This window comes from Acinonyx jubatus, chromosome D4 (genome assembly GCF_027475565.1).
Source record: "Acinonyx jubatus isolate Ajub_Pintada_27869175 chromosome D4, VMU_Ajub_asm_v1.0, whole genome shotgun sequence".
Classification (NCBI taxonomy): Eukaryota; Metazoa; Chordata; class Mammalia; order Carnivora; family Felidae; genus Acinonyx; species Acinonyx jubatus.
In genome coordinates, this window is record NC_069391.1 from 82445001 (window position 1) to 82464413 (window position 19413).

Here is a 19413-nt window from a genome sequence, read left to right on the forward strand (position 1 = left end):
ATTACACTTCTTTTTTTTTTAATGTTTATTTATTTTTGAGAGAGAGAGAGAGAGAGATGGAGCATGAGCAGGGAAGGGGCAGAGAAAGAGGGAGACACAGAATCTGTCAGAATCGGGCTCCAGGCTCCAAGCTGTCAGCGCAGAGCCCAATGCGGGGCTTGAACTTATGAACCGTGAGATCATGACCAGAACCAAAGTCCCACACTTAACTAACTGAGCCACCCAGGTGCCCCACAACCACTAAGCTTCTATGAGGCATGTCTGTTCCCTGATTCATTGTGGGTTCTGTAAAAGGTATTCTATGTGTTGGTCCCTAAAACCATGCCACTATACTCTGAATTGCAGAAGAGTTTGCATTCAGACTCTTGAGGCTGCAAGTGACAGAGCCCAGTTAAAAACCAGTTAAGAAGAAAAGTAGTGGGGGGGGGCTCACATGATGAGATCACAGGCAGGCAGAGTTAGAGTTGGCCCCAGGATCCATTGGGTCAGCTGATGGAAGAACATCTCTCATACTGTCTCTTACTCTCTTACTGTCTCCCCCCATTTCTTTCTCTCTAAATACACACACATACACACACACACACACACACACACACACACACACACACACACTCAGCAAGATAGAACAACAAACATCCTCTAAAGCTTCATATTTTCTCTTCTCCTTTGCAAGCTAGTTCCTACTGCGTACAACTATAACACTTAAGAAATGCATGTAGACTAGAAGAGACTTAGGAAAAACATCAATATGTAGACCTTGTTTAGATTGTGATTTAACAAACTAACTGCAAAACACACACACACACACACACACACACCAAAATGGATACATTTTGGGGAAATTTGGAACTGACTAAATATGCAGCAATGATAAGAAATTACTGTTAATTCTTAAGAGTCATAATGATTTTATAGCTCTGTGTTTTTCAAAGTCTTTATCTTGTAGAGATCTGTGCTGAAATATTTACAGAAGAAATGATATGATGTCTGGAGTCTTGCTTACAAGTAATCCAGTATTGAGTGTGGGGGTGGGAGGAGAAGGTAGTCAATGGGACTGTAGGTGAACCCAGGTTGCCCCTGAGTTGAGCTTGTGGAAACTTACATGACAGGTAAGGGAGGTTCACTACATTACTGTCTCTAATTTTGTGTATGCTCCCATTCTCCCAATGAAAAGCTTTTAGCCAAGGATCCCAAGGGTTGGAATCCAGACCAGAGAGGTAGCCTCAGAAGCCCATGAATATGTATTGAGGTTCTTCTCCAATGGAGTGGGGTGGGAGGAGGCCTCGCTTTTCAATGTGTCAGCTCTGATCACCCCACAAGTGCCAGCTTGTTCTGGAGGGAGTTGAACTCAGTGTGGACATCAAGCAGTGGCTCTCCCGAAACACGATCAGCAGTTCCAGTGGGCAAGGTGGCCATCTGATGAACCCGGGCTTGGGCCTTGAGGAACGGAGGTTAGGGTACAGCTGGTTTGCTACTTTGTTCCACCCATCTGGGTACAGATTTACCGAGGACAGGATTCTACTGCTGCATTTAAAAATGTTACCTGTCGCTGTGGGGTATTTGGTGGAAAGCTCCCATCATTTGTAGGCCAGGAGAATATAATTAGACACGACTCTTCTTTGGACCCTTGTGAGTCGCAGACCACCAGTGTTTAGAGAGTCTACTGTAAGAGCAGGAATTCAAGTTTTCAGGGATTTGCACTGATATCTTTGAATATATGGATATAATTAAGATACTGTCGGGGTGCCTGGGTGGCTCAGTCGGTTGGGCGTCCGACTTTGGCTCAGGTCAGGCTCTCGCCATCTGTGACTTCGAGCCCCGTGTTGGGCTCTGTGCTGACAGCTCAGAGCCTGGAGCCTACTTCAGATCGTGTGTCTCCTTCTCTCTCTGCCTTTCCTCTCTCTCTCTCTCTCGAAAATAAATAAAACTTCAAAAAACAATTTTTTTAAATATATTATGATAGCTCAGATTTGAATGTTGAAAGTTGCCTCAGGGACTTGATATTTCTTTTTAAGTCTTGAGTCCCAAAATGGTAAAATAGACAGGTGTATTTGTCATTACTAAGTCATTGCTAATTTGTCATTGCTGCGCTTCCTGTCCTTAGAACTTTTGCCAGCTCTAGATGGATATGCAGGCGTAGAACCTATACATATTCAACCCCAAGTCTCTATATCATCTGTTTAAGAGAACATTGAAGTGAGAAAGACACTGTATTTTAGTCCTGATGGTTTACACGTAGCCTGACGTGAGCTATTCTGACTCACACCTCAAGCCTGAAGCTCACATATTTACTAGTAAAACTTTGACGGGAGAAATATTCTGAATGTGTGTTTAGAGCAAGCAAAAAAAAAAAAAAAAGCCAACAATACCAACAATAGGTATTAGATTTTGCAATGCCATCTGGTGGATGTTACTCAGCCATATTCCTGTTCGCATTTCCTTCCTTCCTCCCTCTGTTTCTTTGTCTTAAATGCTTAGCTTTCTGAAAGGAGAAATTGTTTGCTGTCAATGTTGACTTTGAAGCTTGGGGTTGGATAAAAAGTCCAAGTGTTATCCCACAATTAGAAATAAAGCAAATGACAGTCGAGCCCTGGACGGCAGCCTTCCCTTCCCTGGACTGACTTCAGCTGGAACCCCTCGTGGAAATTCACTAATGATTTCTTTACCATGTGTTTAATAATAGGAGGATGCCGTGGAAATACGTCCGGTACCAGAATGTCCTAAGGAACATCTGGGCAATAGAATACTGGTCAAGGTCCTGACCCTGAAGTAAGTATCAGCAAACATCCCAAACACGGCACTGAGGCTTCTCTTGCCCTTCAGACAGAAACTGTCTCTGTCGACAGAGCCTAAACCAGGCACCTGTCAGGTGGTGGGAGGAGTAGACTTTGGAGTCAGCTACACTCGATTGTATTTCTACCAAGCCTTCGACTGTCCCTCTTCTATAATAGGGAAGGCACACCCTGAATTAGTCATGTAAGGTAGTTGAGTGAAAAAGCATACATTAACAAAAGTAACAAGGAAAGCTGGATGGTGGAAAAAAACAAAACTGAAAAAAACCTAAAAAACAATGAGTGGTGTATTCGAGTCCGCTCTGATTAATTCAGGAGAGCTGATCGTGCTCCTCCCAGCTCTGTGTTCTGTGAAGTCCAGCAGGTAGCGTGACATTGGCCATGAGGGAATATTTACAACATAGAAATCAGAAAATGCTGCAAATCAGAGCTTTTTCTTTCCAGGGACTTGTTTGTTAAACATTTACCGGCGCACCGCTGTTGAAACAATGTGAGATGCGGCTAAAACCCAGTCTCAGTGCCAGGGGACAACAGGGTAGCAGGGAGCAGTGGGGACTATAGCAAACCATCCCAAGGGGACACTACTACGGGTTAGAGCTGATTCTTGCCGTCCAAGTACACAGGCCCTTTTTTTTTTTTTATCAACTGTCTGCTTTGCTTTTGGTTTTTTTTGTTTTGTTTTGTTTTTTCAAGAGAGGCTGGAAATTCAATTTTTATGCATAATTTTCTGACTTCTTAACTATCTTCTCATCTCCTTTTTTTATTATTATTTTAATGTTTATCTATTTTTGAGAGACAGACATGGTGTGAGTGGGGGAGGGGCAGAGAGAGGGAGACCCAGAATCCGAAGCAGGTTCCAGGCTCTGAGCTGTCGGCACAGAGCCCGACACAGGGCTCGGGCCCACGAGGCCCACGAACCATAAGATCATGACCTGAGCCAAAGTCGGACACTCAACCGACTGAGCCACCCGGGCGCCCCAAATTTCCTTTTTAAATACTACATAACTGCATGTCTGCAGTCTGGATTCCTCTTCTGGGCCAACTGTTTGCCACATCTACTTAAATTTTTTTTTTAATTAATGTTTATTTTTGAGAAAGGGAGAGACGGGGAGGGGCAGAGACACCCACACACATACTGAAATCGAAGCAGGCTCCAGGCTCCAAGCTGTCCACACAGGGCCGGATGTGGGGCTTGAACTCATGACCCTTGAGATCATGACCTGAACCAAAGTCGGACGCGTAGCCAACTGAGCCGCCCAGGCACCCTGTGACATCTACTTTAAAGCAGTTATCTCCAAATTCTTTGATTGTTTAACTTTCATAGTGAGAAAAAGCCCTGTATGCTCCATATATGTATGTTAATTTTGTACACACACATTAAAATACTATACGCATTATAGGGACGCATGGGTCCTACAGGGATGTCCGGCCCTGTGCTGACGGCGTGGAGCCTGCTTGGGATTCTCCAACTCCTCTTCTTCTCTCTGCCCCTCCCCCGTGCATGCTCTCTCTGTCTCTCAAAATAAATAAATAAACTTTAAAAGACACATAAAATGTTACATGCATTATCAAATAGACATACATTTTAAAATATGAACTAAGTAAATCAAAGTAAATTAGAGTAGCTTTTCCTCCACAGGAGCAGACTGTCTTGCATGCCCACCGGACGGTCCATTGCAGCCTGCTCCTGCAGACTGCCACGCTAGAGAAGGCTTCCACCTCAAATCACAGACTCTTCTGAAACTATTAAGTTCTAGATGTTCCATCCAGGCAACAGCACATGAGCATAGTATTGTTTCACGCCCTCGGGGGAGGGCATCGATGTCTTGAAGTGAATTCACGGACCCCTAACGCAGCCCCTGGTTTGCACTTCGGGCACCTGGACTCTGGACTCAAGGCTGTGTCTCAACCCCCGGGAGCTTCTCTGGGAATTTGAGTTCTTCCTGATAGATGAGGTTGTTACCCGGGATGTTGTCGAGGTTCCTACCCGCCCTGCACTCCTGTGATTCCAATGCGGAGCCTCCCCAGATCCTCTCCTGAGAACGCGAGTGTGAGCGGGCCGCGCTGCTCACCCTGGGTCCTGGGGGCTAGCTTGATGTTGCAGCCCCTCCCCCCAGCCGGCTCTCCCAGCGGGGGGAGGGGCAGAGGGGCTTTTGTCTGTAGCAGGACAGGAGGGGCCCCGTGAGCCCGCAGTCGGTCAAGTCAGGGCTGCAGAAAGGCAGACGCTAGCCCTGGCAAGCCAGCCCGGAATGCTAGCCTTGCAGCCGGGCCGCTGCCTGGAAGGGGCCGCCGGTCTCCTCCCTGTTGCCGGGGAGGCCACCCTGTTGTGTGAGGCACTGGTGCACCCCCAGCCGGCCCCTCGTAGGTGCATTAACTATGCTATTTGGGATTGGAGGAATTCTCCCTCGTGGTGTCCCTTTGTCACCAAACTTTCTAGACCTTTCCAGCCAATACACAGCAGCAGGTGGGAGAACATGGCCACGAAGACTGACATGTATTATTTGAAATAAAACAAACAAATAGAGCCTTTTGGATGTCTCTCAATGAAAATCGTCAAGTGTGGATTTCTGCTGATGTTCTTCCCAATTGCCAACGCAGACCTCAAGCAGAAGCGAGGTGTTTACCCAGTATGCCTGGCCCACTCAAGGGGCTTAAATAACATCCATATCGACTTAACACCTGCAAGAAGAGAGATGGGCCAAAGAGATTGGCCCAGCTACTCTGTCCCACTGCTCTGCAACAAACTGGCTGCAAAAACAAAAAAGAAAGCAAGTTCTTTTTTTAAAAAAAATCATTTTCTTTTAATGTCTGTACTTATTTTGAGATAGCACGAGTGGGGGAGGGGCAGAGAGAGGTGGGGGAGAGAGAGAATCCCAAGCAGGCTCCGCGCTGTCAGCACAGAGCCCCACGCAGGGCCTGAACTCACCGGCCGTGAGATCGTGACCCCAGGTGAAACCAAGAGGCAGACGCTCAATCGACTGAGCCACCCAGGCACCCCAAGAAAGCAAGCTCTTACAGGTCAACCTGCGGTCTCAACAGATGAATAGTAAGAACTTAATGACAACGCGGAGGCCTTCCATTTCCCCAGTGACGCTGACCTGCAGAATTTTATTTCTACTCCCACGGATTTTATCAGCTGGGGAATTTTTCAAAAACTGTTGAGATCTAGCACTGTCGCTGCTTTGCTCTTGAGAAACATGTAAAGCCTCAAGCAAAAAGAAAGAATCAAGCTGATGCCATATGTGCAGATGTCTGTAGCACATGGGAAAAAAAAAAAGAGGATGACAACGAAGTATTTGTCTCATTTGCATTTTATGTGGAGAAATCCTTTTTTTTTAACATTTATTTATTTTTGAGAGAGAGAGAGAGAAAGAGAGCACAAGCAGGGGAGAAGGAGAGAGAGAGAGACACAGAGTCCGAAGCAGGCTCCAGGCTCTGAGCTGTTAGCACAGATTCTGGAGCGGGGCTTGAACTCATGAACCGCGAGATCATGACCTGAGCCGAAGTCGGCCGCTTAACTGACTGAGCCATGCAGGCACCCCTGGGGGGAAATCTTTTAGTGGAAAATTTATTATCCCCTTATGCGAAGTAACCTCAGCTCAGACGAGCTGTCTTGGTGGTGAAACCAGTGTGTGTCAGATTTACTCAGGGAGCTTGTTTTCAATGCAGACTTTGGGACACCTTCCACCACTGTTTCCCCCCAAGAGAGAAATTCTGATTCAGGAGATCTCAGGGGGGACAAAGAAACCTGTGTTTTGATAGACAGAGTTACCCAGTGATAAAGCCCTCCTCTCACACATGCCTTAAACAAAATTTGGCCTAATTTACATGACTTCTGAGGCAATGGTGGTCCAGGGCCTGGTTACTGGTGCTCTCAGATGACCGTATCCAAGGTCGTGGGTTGTTAGCCTGAGACACTTGGAATCTGCACATCTGTGCTCCATGTGTATGCTATAACATGTGGGGAGGGATTATGCCTCGGGTATGCGGTCTCTTCAAACCCACCCTTTCAAGGGCAATGGGCAATTAGGGCCAAGAATTTTCTAGCTCTCGCTGGACCCACTCAGCTCAGTGTTTATTGGCCGTGCTCGGTTCCCTGCCCCCACCAACTACTAACTCAGAAGCTCCCCTTGCAGTGGAATTAGGAAAGGGCAGACATTCACCCGTACAGATGGTCCCCATCAGTCCAAGGAAAAACAACAGAAGTTTCCTTTCTTCACTCTCTGAAAAGCCTTGTCCCTTAGAATTGCATTCATAGGGATTCCTACCCGAGGGATAAAGGGTACACTGTGAACAAAGCCTTTACCTGAGACAGAGGCTTCACCATCAGAAAGCTCAGCAGTTACCATGATAAGAAGGGCCATGCTGGATCACACCGTGGGACCATTCTTCCCTGTCTCCCCTGTGGTGCCACAAACAAGTGCTTTTTAGGAGAAGGTAGCCTCCACCACGATCTCCAGTAAGTAGGAAACTTCCACGAACCTCCCATGAATCTCCCGGTGCCGATTCTCATCTGCGTGGAGTGATCCAAATATTTGGGGGAACGACTGACATTTTTAGCCAGTTTATGTAACGAGTCACTGTCAGCAAATTCAAGATCATCTAAGTTAAAACCCTCTTTCTTCCTCTCTCTGACAGGTTCGAGATTGAAGTTGAACCTCTGTTTGCCAGCATCGCCCTCTACGATGTTAAAGAAAGGAAAAAGGTAAGGAAGGAACAACCCATCCCTGAGGGCACACTTACTGCTCGTGATTTTTCGGGTTCATGTTTTCAGATGTCACTTCTATGCAACAAAAACATATCAGATCTGAAAGCAGATGACCTTTGGTACGTCCAGTTGTACTGGGAATGCTGGTCGTTTACGTTCTTTGAAGAATCTTAAAGGGAGAGCCTGTTGGAAGTGGTGGCCTGTTTGAGATCGAGAGAGAAAAGAAATAGCAGCATATGGGATGACCAGTGAAACAAGGCAATTTAAATTCATTTTTAAAAGGGCATATGTGTAATGTTACCTCGGTTTGGGAGCTTTTGCGTTGTGAAGTACCCTCATCACGGATGGAGGGCGCCATCCTGTGTAGTAAATCTATTAATTTGCCATTGGGGAAAGACCTCACCAACTGTGATGTGCTTTTTTTTTTTTTAATGTTTATTTATTTTTGAGAGAGAGACAGACAGTGTGAACAGGGGAGGGGCAGAGAGAGAGGGAGACACAGAATTGGAAGCGGGCTCTAGGCTCTGAGCTGTCAGCACAGAGCTCGATGTTTGGCTCGAACTCACAAACTGTGAGATCATGATCCGAGCCGAAGTCGGGCACTTAACTGATTGAGCCACCCAGGTGCCCCTTTTCTCCTCCTTCTTGACTGTAAAGTAACCGAGGGCAGAGACGGCATCTTTCCCTTCTTGACTGCAGTGCCTAGCACATCACTGGTATTCAGAAGATAAGGACGGGTTGATAAAAATGTAAGTGTTTCAAGGAACACCTCTCAAACAGCTCCAGAATATCTAGAAATTGTGACAAAATGTGAATCAGATTTTCCACCAACCCCTAGAGACGTCTGTGATGACCCTCGTTTCGCAACATTTCTTTGTGGGGTTTTACTCTTCGAACCTACTTAGACCATGAGAACAACAGGTGAGACTCATTTTTTGCCTTGTTCCTTGTTGACAGATCTCAGAAAATTTTCACTGTGACCTGAACTCTGACCAGTTCAAAGGATTTCTGCGTGCTCACACGCCCTCTGTTGCCCCGTCGAGTCAGGCAAGATCTGCCGTGTTTTCCGTCACCTATCCGTCCTCCGACATCTACCTAGTCGTCAAGGTAGTTAAACACAATCTCGTTTGTACGTCGGGCATTCGGATGCTTCATTGTTGTGTTATTCCCAGAGCACGTTGGAGATGTCAGAACGTGTCCACTTGTTCTCTGTGCGATTCGCTGTCTGCTTTTCAACTTGCCCCTTTTTCCTTTCCAAGCAAATTCTGTGTGGGATACTAGAGCAACTATGGGTTTTGAAGGCCTACAGTCTTGATTTTGAATCCTGGCTTTGAAGCCCTATCGCTATAGGACTTGGGGTAATTACCCAAACCTTGCTGAGACTTGGTTTCCTTATGTGTAAAAGTGGGGATGATAATCCTGCCCTCCGTGGGCCGTTGTGATTGCAGAACAAAGCCTGGAACATTACAGGCCCCCTTCCTCCTGGCCCAGCTCTTCCTCCTATGCTGGGCTGTTCAGCTCTGGGAGGCTGCTGTGGAGGAAATCCAGATAGACTTTCCCGACTCCGTTCATGTCCTTCTAGACACCTGTAGTTAAATGTTCCCAAGTCCAGGCTCTGACAATTTAAGATGTGAGCTATACTTTCTATATTTTACCCTCCCTTTTGAGCACCATGTGACAGACTGCGTATGTGCAGTGGGACTCGAAATCTGCGGGACAGTTCCAAGTACAAGGACCTTTTGTTCTCAGCGGTACTCTTTTTTCTGATGTGAGAAAAACGGAGACTTCGTCTACACACCCAAGTGCCTGGTTAGAGGTTAACAACAAACACTGGATATTTCACTTACCTTAAGCCAAATATTTAGTCTTACTGACTGTTTACCCCAAAACTGCAAAAAAAAAAACAAAAAACAAAAAACAAAAAAAAACAAAAAACCCAAGATTCAGGTGTTTTGATTTCATGTACACCCAGAGTTCTGGGTTTGGAACCTTTTCTAGTTAACACAGTGTCTTACCTCCATAATCGCATTGATTCCCCCCATGACCCCATGAGAGTAGCATATCAATTCCAAAGAATGTAAGTGACATGGAGGTCAGCTAACAAGTGGCAGATGTCTTGGTGTGTGAGCTGCCTTTTCACCATTCTACAAAGACTCTGAAACGTTACTATTGCTTGAAGAGGATCTGTTTAAGCTTTTAGGAAGCATTAAAGTTAAAATCCTATTGCTAAGAAGACACATCTGTTGTTGTCAGACTTCACATGTATCCATTTTCCTGCAATATTATTACTTAGACATGTTGGAAGATTAGCTTCGAACCCACCCTGGCACCCCTGTAGTTAAAGTTTTCTCAGCCTGGGAAACCAAAGACACTAGTCCCATAGAGCCGGATTTTGCTTCAGGCTCTGTTTCTTAGTGGATGACTTTATTTTGGTAAATCCATCATAGCCTGCTAAGTATCAGCAGCTACCTATAGGTTACTATTAACTTGCTTAATAGATTCCAAAATTTTCAAATGTACAAATGCATTCATTTGGCCATAACGAGCATTCTGTCAATTGTCTGGATACAGGGAAGACGTTTAAAACTCAGTAAGACAGGCCCTGGTTTGCCTCTGGCTTCTTTTCCTTTACTGTAATGGCATCATTGCTGTTTCTTTCTGTCTAAATACAGAGCAAATGGTGTGTAATATTTAGCAGGCAGATGCCATGCAATGAGGAGGAGCTCTTTCTTATTTTTATTCCCAGGCCGAACACCAGGTTCTTTTGATTTCATTTTATTTTTTGAATTTTTTAATGTTTATTTTTGAGGTGGGGGGAGGGGCAGAGGGAGAGGGAGACACAGAATCGGAAGCAGGCTCCAGGCTCTGAGCTGTCAGCACAGAGCCCGATGCAGGTGTCGAACCCACGAACTGTGAGAACTGAGCCGAAGTCAGAAGCTCAACCAACTGAGCCCCCCAGGTGCCCTGAACATCCAATTCTTAACTGTATTTTAGGTAGCGTTTCCTGGTTTAGTATTGCATATACCATTGCTTTGAAAGATTATCCAGGCTTAAAGGTTGTGTTTCTCAGTTGAGGGATGGAGAATAAGGATGAGATTTAAAACTTTCAATATAAACATGGAAGGTGTGGTACCAGCCCCTCTTGATCTGACGAAAATTCCCTGGTAATTCCAACGCCCCCCTTTCCCCTGCCTGCCTTGGTTGTAAGGACACATGTGTTTGTTTTACACATAGACGTGACGGGCCATACCGTGGACCCTCATAGCAGCTGCAGCACTTGTCACAAAGTACCTGGCGTTACCCTGTCCACCCCAGGGAAGGGAACAGTACCTGCTGGTCTGGTCAGATCTGGAGTCTCCCACTTTCAGATTCTGGAGACCCCTCTCCTGTGGTCTATACGTGACTAATACACTATACACGACTAATGCTTGAAGCATTCCCATTGTTGCTGCAGGCTCCTAATAAAAAGGTTCTCCATCTGTGTTCAGATTTCATGTCAAAGACCACATTTTTAGCCATTGACTGCATGGGAAAACCAACTTCTTCCAGTTTTTTCCATAAGCTCCCCACTGTGAGCTTCAGTAGAAGAGGGGCCAAGCGTATCTTGTTCACCACCTATCTCCCCAGCAGCTACCGCCCCGAAGGTGCTCAGCCAGTGGTTTTTGAATGAATGAACGAATGAGTGAATGATTGCTGACTAGCAGTGATACTGGTCAGACTCTAGCTCAAGAGTTGTGGTGTGTGTGCTCAGCCTGGGGCAGCTGGGGGGAATCAGCCTTTGTGAGAAGTGAGAGACTTCCGGTCTGTGGTTTCCCGGAGATGGAGAGATGTCCAATGAACAGTTCCACACCACTTTCTCTGAACTCCATGAAACACCCTCCATCGCTAGGGTATTCCTGGTTTAAATACTATCTGGCAGTGCCTCTCAAGAATGTGTGCCTGTAAGCGATGAATCGCGGGAATCGACTCCTGAAGCCAAGACTCCACTGTATATGCCGAGCGTTAGCTAATGTGACAATAAATTGTTAAAACAAACCAACAAAAAAGAATCTGTGCCCGATGGAATACGTTAACCCAGATTTCTTCTTCTTCTTTTTTTTTTTTTTTTAATTCAAACTTAAGTTAGTTAACGTATAGCGCAATATTGGTTTCAGGAGTAGAACTCTGTGATTCCTCAGTCACCTACTTACAATACCCAGTGCTCAACCCAGCAAGTGCTCGCCTTAATCCCCATCCCCCATCTAGCCCAGCGCCCCACCCACCTTCCCTCCAGCAACTCTGTTTGTTCCCTGTCATTAAGAGTCCCAAATTTTTTTTGAAGCAGCATCTCAACTGATGTCTAATCTCAACACAGGCTAATGGGATCAACTCGTTTTTCTCCTCAGGCTTCAGGTTTAACTGCATTTTCTTGGAGCAGAGGGTTGGGAAATTTCAGATTGCCCCTTTCCTTTCTCCTAAAGAGGATGGCCACATTTATGGCCAGTCAGATGGTTTACCTGAAGCAAAATGGAAGAAGATATTCGACAGTGGTGACATTAATTCATACTCCCAGCCAGTTAGCAAAGTGAAAAGCTGTACCATCCGCTGTTTTTTTTTTTCCCCCATGTCTGTTAAATCCAGAGAAGCGGCCCTAATAGGAAATACAAGGGAGACAATTACAGATAATTTATTCTCTTCATTTATTCATTTTGTGGAAGGTTTTAGTCCCCAACCTGACTTTTACAGAGGCCATATCTCTTTTTTACATTGTAAGCAATAATAAAGAAAATGAGTTTTTCCCTTCTTACATATGTCTCATGGGTTCTGTTTTATAAAATAACTTTTATTGCATTTTTTATTGTAGGCATAATACACGTTTATGGTTTAAAAATAGAAAATACACATAAGCAATAGGAAGAAAATAAAAATAGCACATAATCTCAGCATACAAAGATAACTACTGTTAACATTTGCTGTGTATCTACAATCATCCTTTTAATGTACCTTTATGATTTTTTTTTTACACAACTATGGGGTACTCTTCATGCCAATTTTTTTCACACTAATTTTTTTAGATCAAAAAACATGTAATACGAACATCTTCCCTGTCATCACATATTGTCACAAAATATCGTTTTGATGGTTGCCCCGATGCCAGTGTATGGATTAATTCATGAGTTTTGTTTTAATATTTTTGTTGGTAGATTGAAAAAGTCCTTCAGCAGGGAGAGATTGGAGACTGCGCAGAACCCTACATGGTTATCAAAGAAAGCGATGGCGGAAAGGTATGATGTTGGGGTATTACTAAATGGTGACATTTTAGAATAAGCAGACATTTTCCCCAAGTTCCACAAAATAGTTAAGTCTATAATATGTCCCCATAAGAGACATTACTAAATCGTGTCTTTAAAAAGAATGAAGAGAAACTGGTCATTGATGATAACTTTTTAAAGAAATAAATTCTTGAATTCAACAAATGATGACATATCCACCAGCATCTAAAAAAAGTTGGCTAGGACAAAGCCACATCCTGTTGTGTTGGCTCCAAGGCTCTGATCCAGGTTGCGAAGGCCACAGAGACCTCACGAAACTGAACCATGCCTGAGCTCTACTGGACTTTCTCAATGGTAGCAGCCAGTTTCCAAATATCCTTTCTGGTGTGGGTATTTAGAAATAGGCTGAGACTTCTGTACATCATAAAATCACGTAGAAAACATAGGTACTGAGCCTGTGAAAAGGACATCCTTTCTCAGCAACCATTTGCAAAAGTTTCCAATGTGACTTTTAAAACATGGCCTTCTGGAATACTACTTGGCTTAATCAGTGTCCTGCTACGGACTTATAAATCTCAAATAAGATTTACTGAACTCAAGACATTTATTTTTTAAAACTTACCTTCTATTCTGAACTTAGAAAGAACAGCTTGGAAGTGTGGTCAACCTAATGAGGAAGTCGTTAGCAACCTTTATACATTTTTCTGGAGTTTCCCAAGGCAACTTTTGAAAAACAGGCTCTCTTGAAAGCTTGGTAGATAATATGTGAAATTTTTCATTCCAAAATTTCGTCGTGCAAATCCAAGTCCTGTGGCTAGCCCCTAAAAGAGTCACTTGTTGTTTAGCTTGTATAACAAGCCTTGGACGACAATGACTTCTTCTTTTTCTTCTTCTTCTTTCTTTTTTAGTTGAAGGTATATTTATAATTAAATATTGATTTTCTTTAAACTCTTCCATTTCAAATCTGCATTTTCTTATCAGCTAGACTTCTAGGACGAGTTGTATCTTTTTCCTCCCTATTCACTTTTTTTAATCAGTTGGGTAGAGATTTTGGAGATGGCTGTCCTATTCATAGCAAAGACCATTGATTTCTTGCTGGCACCATATAGTTTGTCTCTGCTTGTCCCTTTCTACTTTCTTCTAGAGTAAAGAAAAGATTGAAAAACTGAAACTTCAGGCTGAATCCTTCTGCCAGCGTTTGGGGAAATACCGGATGCCTTTTGCCTGGGCTCCCATAAGCTTAACAAGTTTCTTCAATGTCTCCACCCTGGACAGGGAGGTAACCGATGTGGAGTCCATGGTTGGTAAGATTTTCAACTGCAGTGGGAAAGGGGGGGTGTTCCAGGGTACTCACTCTGAGGTCAGCTGCTTATTAGTGGGGGCTTGGGGTGCAGTAAGGTGTGAAGAATGGGAAGGAAGAGGGAGATAAATAGGATGAAACACTGTTGTGACTGACTTACAAATGCTTGAGCGGCCAGTGGTCCCCAAAGCAATTATCGTGAACATTTGTGGAGCTGAAATACACTCTTATAGTAAGATGTTTGGTTGGAATTTTCTGGACGCTCTGACACTTTAAAAAGTTAATTTTCCATAGCCACCTCCATTTCAAAGTAAAATTTTTGAATTAACAAAGTGTAGTAACTGTCTACAGTGGGTTCAACAGTGCCACCGTGGGTGGCTCGTCAGGGTAAGAAAAGCCACACTCAGATAGGGCTTCTGAAAGCAAAACTCAGGTTTCTCAGTAAAATTTCCAGTCCCTTCAAGTTTGGTGGTGATGTCTTTTTTTGTTTTGGGTTGGTTTTGCCACGTGCAGTGACAGAGATGCCAAGAGAATATTTAGTGACTGTTCCAATTTTTTTTACCCTTCTTCTCCTTTTCATCGCCTCACCCTTGGTCTGAGTCATTAATTTCCTGAACAGGTTGGGTATGGAAATGTTCAAGAGGGTTCAGAGTTTTCAGGTCAACCCACCCCACCTGTGGGGGAGTGTCTGTTGTCCTCAGTGTCTGTGTGTCCAGCAAATATTTAAGGCTGTGCACTTTTCTCCTGCATTCCTAAGCCCTGACATTTCTGAAATGCTGCCTGTAACGGGGGACTGGAGGAAAAGGCACTTTGTTATTGCTGCCGCTGTTCTGGATTATTGTTGCATAACTGCCAGTCAGAACTGCTGGGTTATTTCTGATTTACCAATAGCAAACCTCACTTTAGTGAATCCTGACCTTCACACCACAGGGTGTGTGTGTGTGTGTGTGTGTGTGTGTGTGTGTGTGTGTGTGTGTTTAATGCCAACTTCTATGTAGATCCAGGTAGCCTTACCTGAAAGAATGATGCATAGACTTTAGAGGGCACCGTGAAGTAGGTGATTCAGGCATAGGGTTTGCTGAGTCCTCAGTAATCTCCAGGTCAAGGATAAATTAACCTAACGTCAGAGGCTGCTTCCTAAGAAGTAATTGGGAGGTGCGGTGTATTATACCGGGGCAGTGTGGCAAATGCAGGCGGGCAGTGGAGGCACGAAGCGCCTCACAGCATCACAGCAAGAATTAAGGGTACGAGAATATTCGAAGAGGGGGTGTGGCAACATTAGCGTTCCCAACAATTTGACCATTCACAATAGAAACCCTTAATTTTGCAGTACAGAAGCAACAAGATCCCCCTAAATCACAAACAGGGTAACACATAACTAGGCAGAGTACCAGGGTCTGAGCCGAGGTGTGGGCGTGACTCAGGGTTCTACTCCCTGTTAGACGGGTCAGCCAGGGAGCCCGGCTCCACTGCCCGGGGCTCACAGGGAGTGCGGAAGAAAGCCCAGATTCAGAACGTACACGAGCCAACCCTACCATGTTTGGGTCACAGTCCCAAATGCATTCAGGGGCATTCGCGTACATGGCTCTCCCAACGGAGGGCGAGTGTAAAAATAAAACAAAAGCAAACACTGTTGGCTCATTAATGCTCATCTGCAGACCCAGCCCTGGCCGCAGTTTGGCCCTCGCAGGGAGGCCAACCCTGAGCTCCACGTGGGAGGGGACCGCGGCTGCTTGTGGCTTCTCCACTCAGGTCACAGGAGGACTAGGGACCCCAACCAGGGGACTGAGAAAAGTAAGGCCAGTGGAGGGAAATTTTCATTCAAAACAACTGTGGTCACGTTCGGTGTTCTGGCATAGTGACTTTGAACATCTCTTTTATGTACATTGAGACTAAGGTAACATTGTACGTCAACTACACTTCAGTAATACCTTCTTGGGGTCCCTGAGTGACTCAGTCGGTTAAGCGTCCAACTCTGGCTCAGGTCATGATCTCATGGTTCATGAGTTCAAGCCCCGTGTCAGGCTCTATGCTGACAGCTCAGAGCCTGGAGCCTGCTTCTGCTTCTGTGTCTCCCTCTCTCGCTGCCCCTCCCCTCCCCCTCCCCCGCATTCTGTCTCTCTCTCAAAAATAAACATTAAAAAAAAATTTTAAAAATACATTCTTAAAAACCTATCTTTTACATGATAAAGTTAATGACTTCCGTGTATTCAAACAGAAAGGCCTATGCTTTCGAATGATGATTGTTTTCCTTACAGGGAGAAGTTCCGTGGGGGAGCGGAGAACTTTGTCCCAATCTAGAAGGCTTTCTGAAAGAGCCCTCTCCTTGGAGGAAAATGGGGTCGGATCCAACTTCAAGGCCACCCCCATGACCATTAACAGCTTTTTCAAGCAGGTATCTCTTCACGTGACAGTGTGTCTGGATTTCTCCCCACGACGGCCTGGGTGTTGGAGCCCAAAGGGGGAGGTATACGTAATGATTAGGGGAGCATGTTAGTTAACCTCGTCAAACCTCAGTTTCGTTACCTGCGGAACAGGAAGGGCGGTGCTTGTTTCTTGGGGCAGTTGGGAGTGTTCGATGACACGAGGTGTGTAAAGCTCTTCACGCGGTGACCGGGATACAGCAAGTGGTGGCTCATTTGATTGACGGAAGGATTCATTCCCACTAATGCAAACTCTCCTATTTGAATTCTCACGGTCAGTTCATCTATGAGGCTATGAAAACTCTCCGGTGGAAACATTCCTTTCCCCCTTGGTCTTGGGGTTTCCTGGCCCAGCTGTTGTCCCTCTCGCTCCTGTTCCATGCGCAGGCTTTCCACGTTTCTGCCATATTTGTTTGCTCATAGAGGGGTGACCATTGCAGATAGTGCTTTTTATTAGCTCAATAGACATTAAGGTCATGTAAAAACCACAGGATCTCTTAGAGTAATCAACTTCATAGAGACAGAAAGTAGAACGACGGCTACCAGATGCTGGAGGAGGAGAGGAATGGAGAGTTGTTGTTTAATAGACACAGAAGCCTTCGGTTTTGGAAGATGAAGGAATTCTGGAGATTGGTTGCCCAACACCGTAAATGTACTAACGCTAATAACTGTCCACTAAAAAATGGTCAAGATGGTAAGGTTCATATTATGTGCATTTGTTTCTGTTTGGGATATCCCCCTTCCCATTGTATTGCTTTGGTTGGGGTGGGGGCCAGAGTATCTAACTGACATTTCTCATCTGTACCTGGGAATAAGACCCACCTGCCTACTTTCCCGAGCCTTTGGATTAACGCTCTTGCCCTTGAATCCTTGAACCCTTAGCAGAATACCTGTCTCATGTAGGCACCTGGAGAGTAGTATCAACACTTAGTCTTCTTAATCAAGACACATGTGAAGAAAATGAGGATAGGAAGAAGATGGAAAGATGCTTTCTCTATCTTCAAATCTTTGGAGAAGGAAGGAACCTTACTCTGTATTGTTCCAGAGAATAAGGCTCGCAGGAGTGGATTTAAGTTACTGGGAGAGAAACCTTTGGCCTGGATTTCTATTGGTCACACAGACTTCCTAAGAAGGTAGTAGAAGGATTGTTGAGAGGCTGGGAACAATAGGTCGGGAGGAGTAGAGAAGGAATTTTTTTTTCCCCTTGTAAAAGGTGTCTTTATTTTATTACACTCCTCTTTCATTCAGTCATCTGATCTAATTGCAGATTTATGATCAGTCTTTTGTTTCTTGTCCGTGAAGTGTCCCTAGAAGGAATTTTTTTAATGTTTATTTTTGAGAGAGAGAGAGAGAGAGAGAGAGAGAAAGAGAGAGAGAGAGAGAGGATGAGGGGGCGGGGAGGAGCAGAGAGAGAGAAGGAGGCACAGAATCAGAAGCAGGCTCCATGCTCTGAGCTGGCAGCACAGAGCCCGATGCGGAGTTCGAACTCAGGAACCACGAGATCATGACCTGAGCTGAAGTCAGACGCTTAACGAACTAAGCCATCCAGGCGCCCCAGAAGCAAATTTTTAATTGTCTGTCTTAGCCTGTGACAGACCAAATGGACAAATCAATCTGCAGAATGGCATCATTTATCCAACACTACACCCAGAAGCACTCTTCTGAGCCCTGTTAATATTAAGTACACTCCTGTATTCCTCCCAAGTAATCCTTTGAGGTAGGATCTATTATTATCCCATTTTACCAACAAAGAAACAAGCCCAGAGAATGCAAAGTCAGGGTATAAAAGAACCAAATAAGGTAACTGATAAGGCATATCAAATTGAAGTGCTTAAATCTCTACCCTGATAACAATGAATGCACCTTCTTTTAAACTTTGCACAGAGCTTTATTTTATTTTATTTTATTATTTGTTTATTTTTTTCATGGTAAGCGCACTCCTTAATCCCCATCACCTACTTCACCCCTCCCACCCCTCTCCCCTCTGGTAACCATCAGTTTGTTCTCTAGAGTTAAGAGTTTATATCTTGGTTTTCCTCTCTCTTTTTCCCCCCTGTTTTCATTTGTTTCATTTCTTAAATTCCATGTGAATGAAATTGTGTGATATTTCTCTTTCTCTGACTGACTTTGTTTAGCATTGTTCTCTCTGACTCCATCCATGTCGTTGCAAATGGCAAGATTTCATTCTGTTTCATGGCTGCGTAATATTCCATTGTATATATATACCACATCTTCTTTATCCATTCATCTTTTGATCCACATCTTTTGATGTGCATTTCCCTGATGATGAGTGATGTTGAGCATCTTTTCATGTGTCTGTTGGCCATCTGGATGTCTTCTTCAGAGAAATACCTGTTCATGTCTTCTGCCCATTTTTAAATTGGGTTAGTTGTTTCTTGGGTATTGAGTTGTGTCAGTTCTTTATGTATTTTGGATACTAACCCTTTATCAGATATGTCATTTGGAAAGATCTTCTCCCATTCAGTATAGCTTGCCTTATAGTTTTGTTGATTGTTTCCTTCATTGTGCAGAAGGTTTTTATTTTAATATAGTCCTAAGAGTTTGCTTTTATTTCCATAGCCTCAGGAAACATTACGTAGAAAAATGTTGCTATGGCCAGTGTCAGTGAAATTACTACCTGTGCTTTTTTGGGGGGATTTTTATGGTTTCAAGTCTCACATTTAGGTCTTTAATTTTAGTTTGCTTTTGTGTATGGTGTAAGAAAGTGGCCTAGTTTCATTCTTTTGCATTTAGCTGTCCAGTTTTCCCAACACCATCTGTTGAAGGAACTGTCTCTTTCCCATTGTACATTCATTCCTCCTTTGTTGAAGATGTATTGACCATAGAATTGTGGGTTTATTTCTGGGTTTTCTGGGTTTCTCTTCTATTCCATTGCTATATGGGTCTGAGAAGGAATATTTCACAAGAGGTTGAACTA

General features: G+C 44.4%; 1 protein-coding gene across 7 annotated transcripts in view; it reads left to right on the forward strand.

Moving 5' to 3' along the window:
• DOCK8 (dedicator of cytokinesis 8) overlaps positions 1-19413 on the forward strand; it is a 225281-nt gene that overhangs the window by 86180 nt on the left and 119688 nt on the right. For all 7 annotated transcript variants that reach the window (XM_027041092.2, XM_027041093.2, XM_027041088.2 and 4 more), the window contains 6 exons: positions 2684-2769; positions 7431-7497; positions 8458-8607; positions 12684-12764; positions 13897-14056; positions 16311-16447. In XM_027041092.2, coding sequence (XP_026896893.1) covers positions 2684-2769; positions 7431-7497; positions 8458-8607; positions 12684-12764; positions 13897-14056; positions 16311-16447 — 681 coding nt within the window. The remainder of the gene's footprint in view (positions 1-2683; positions 2770-7430; positions 7498-8457; positions 8608-12683; positions 12765-13896; positions 14057-16310; positions 16448-19413) is intronic.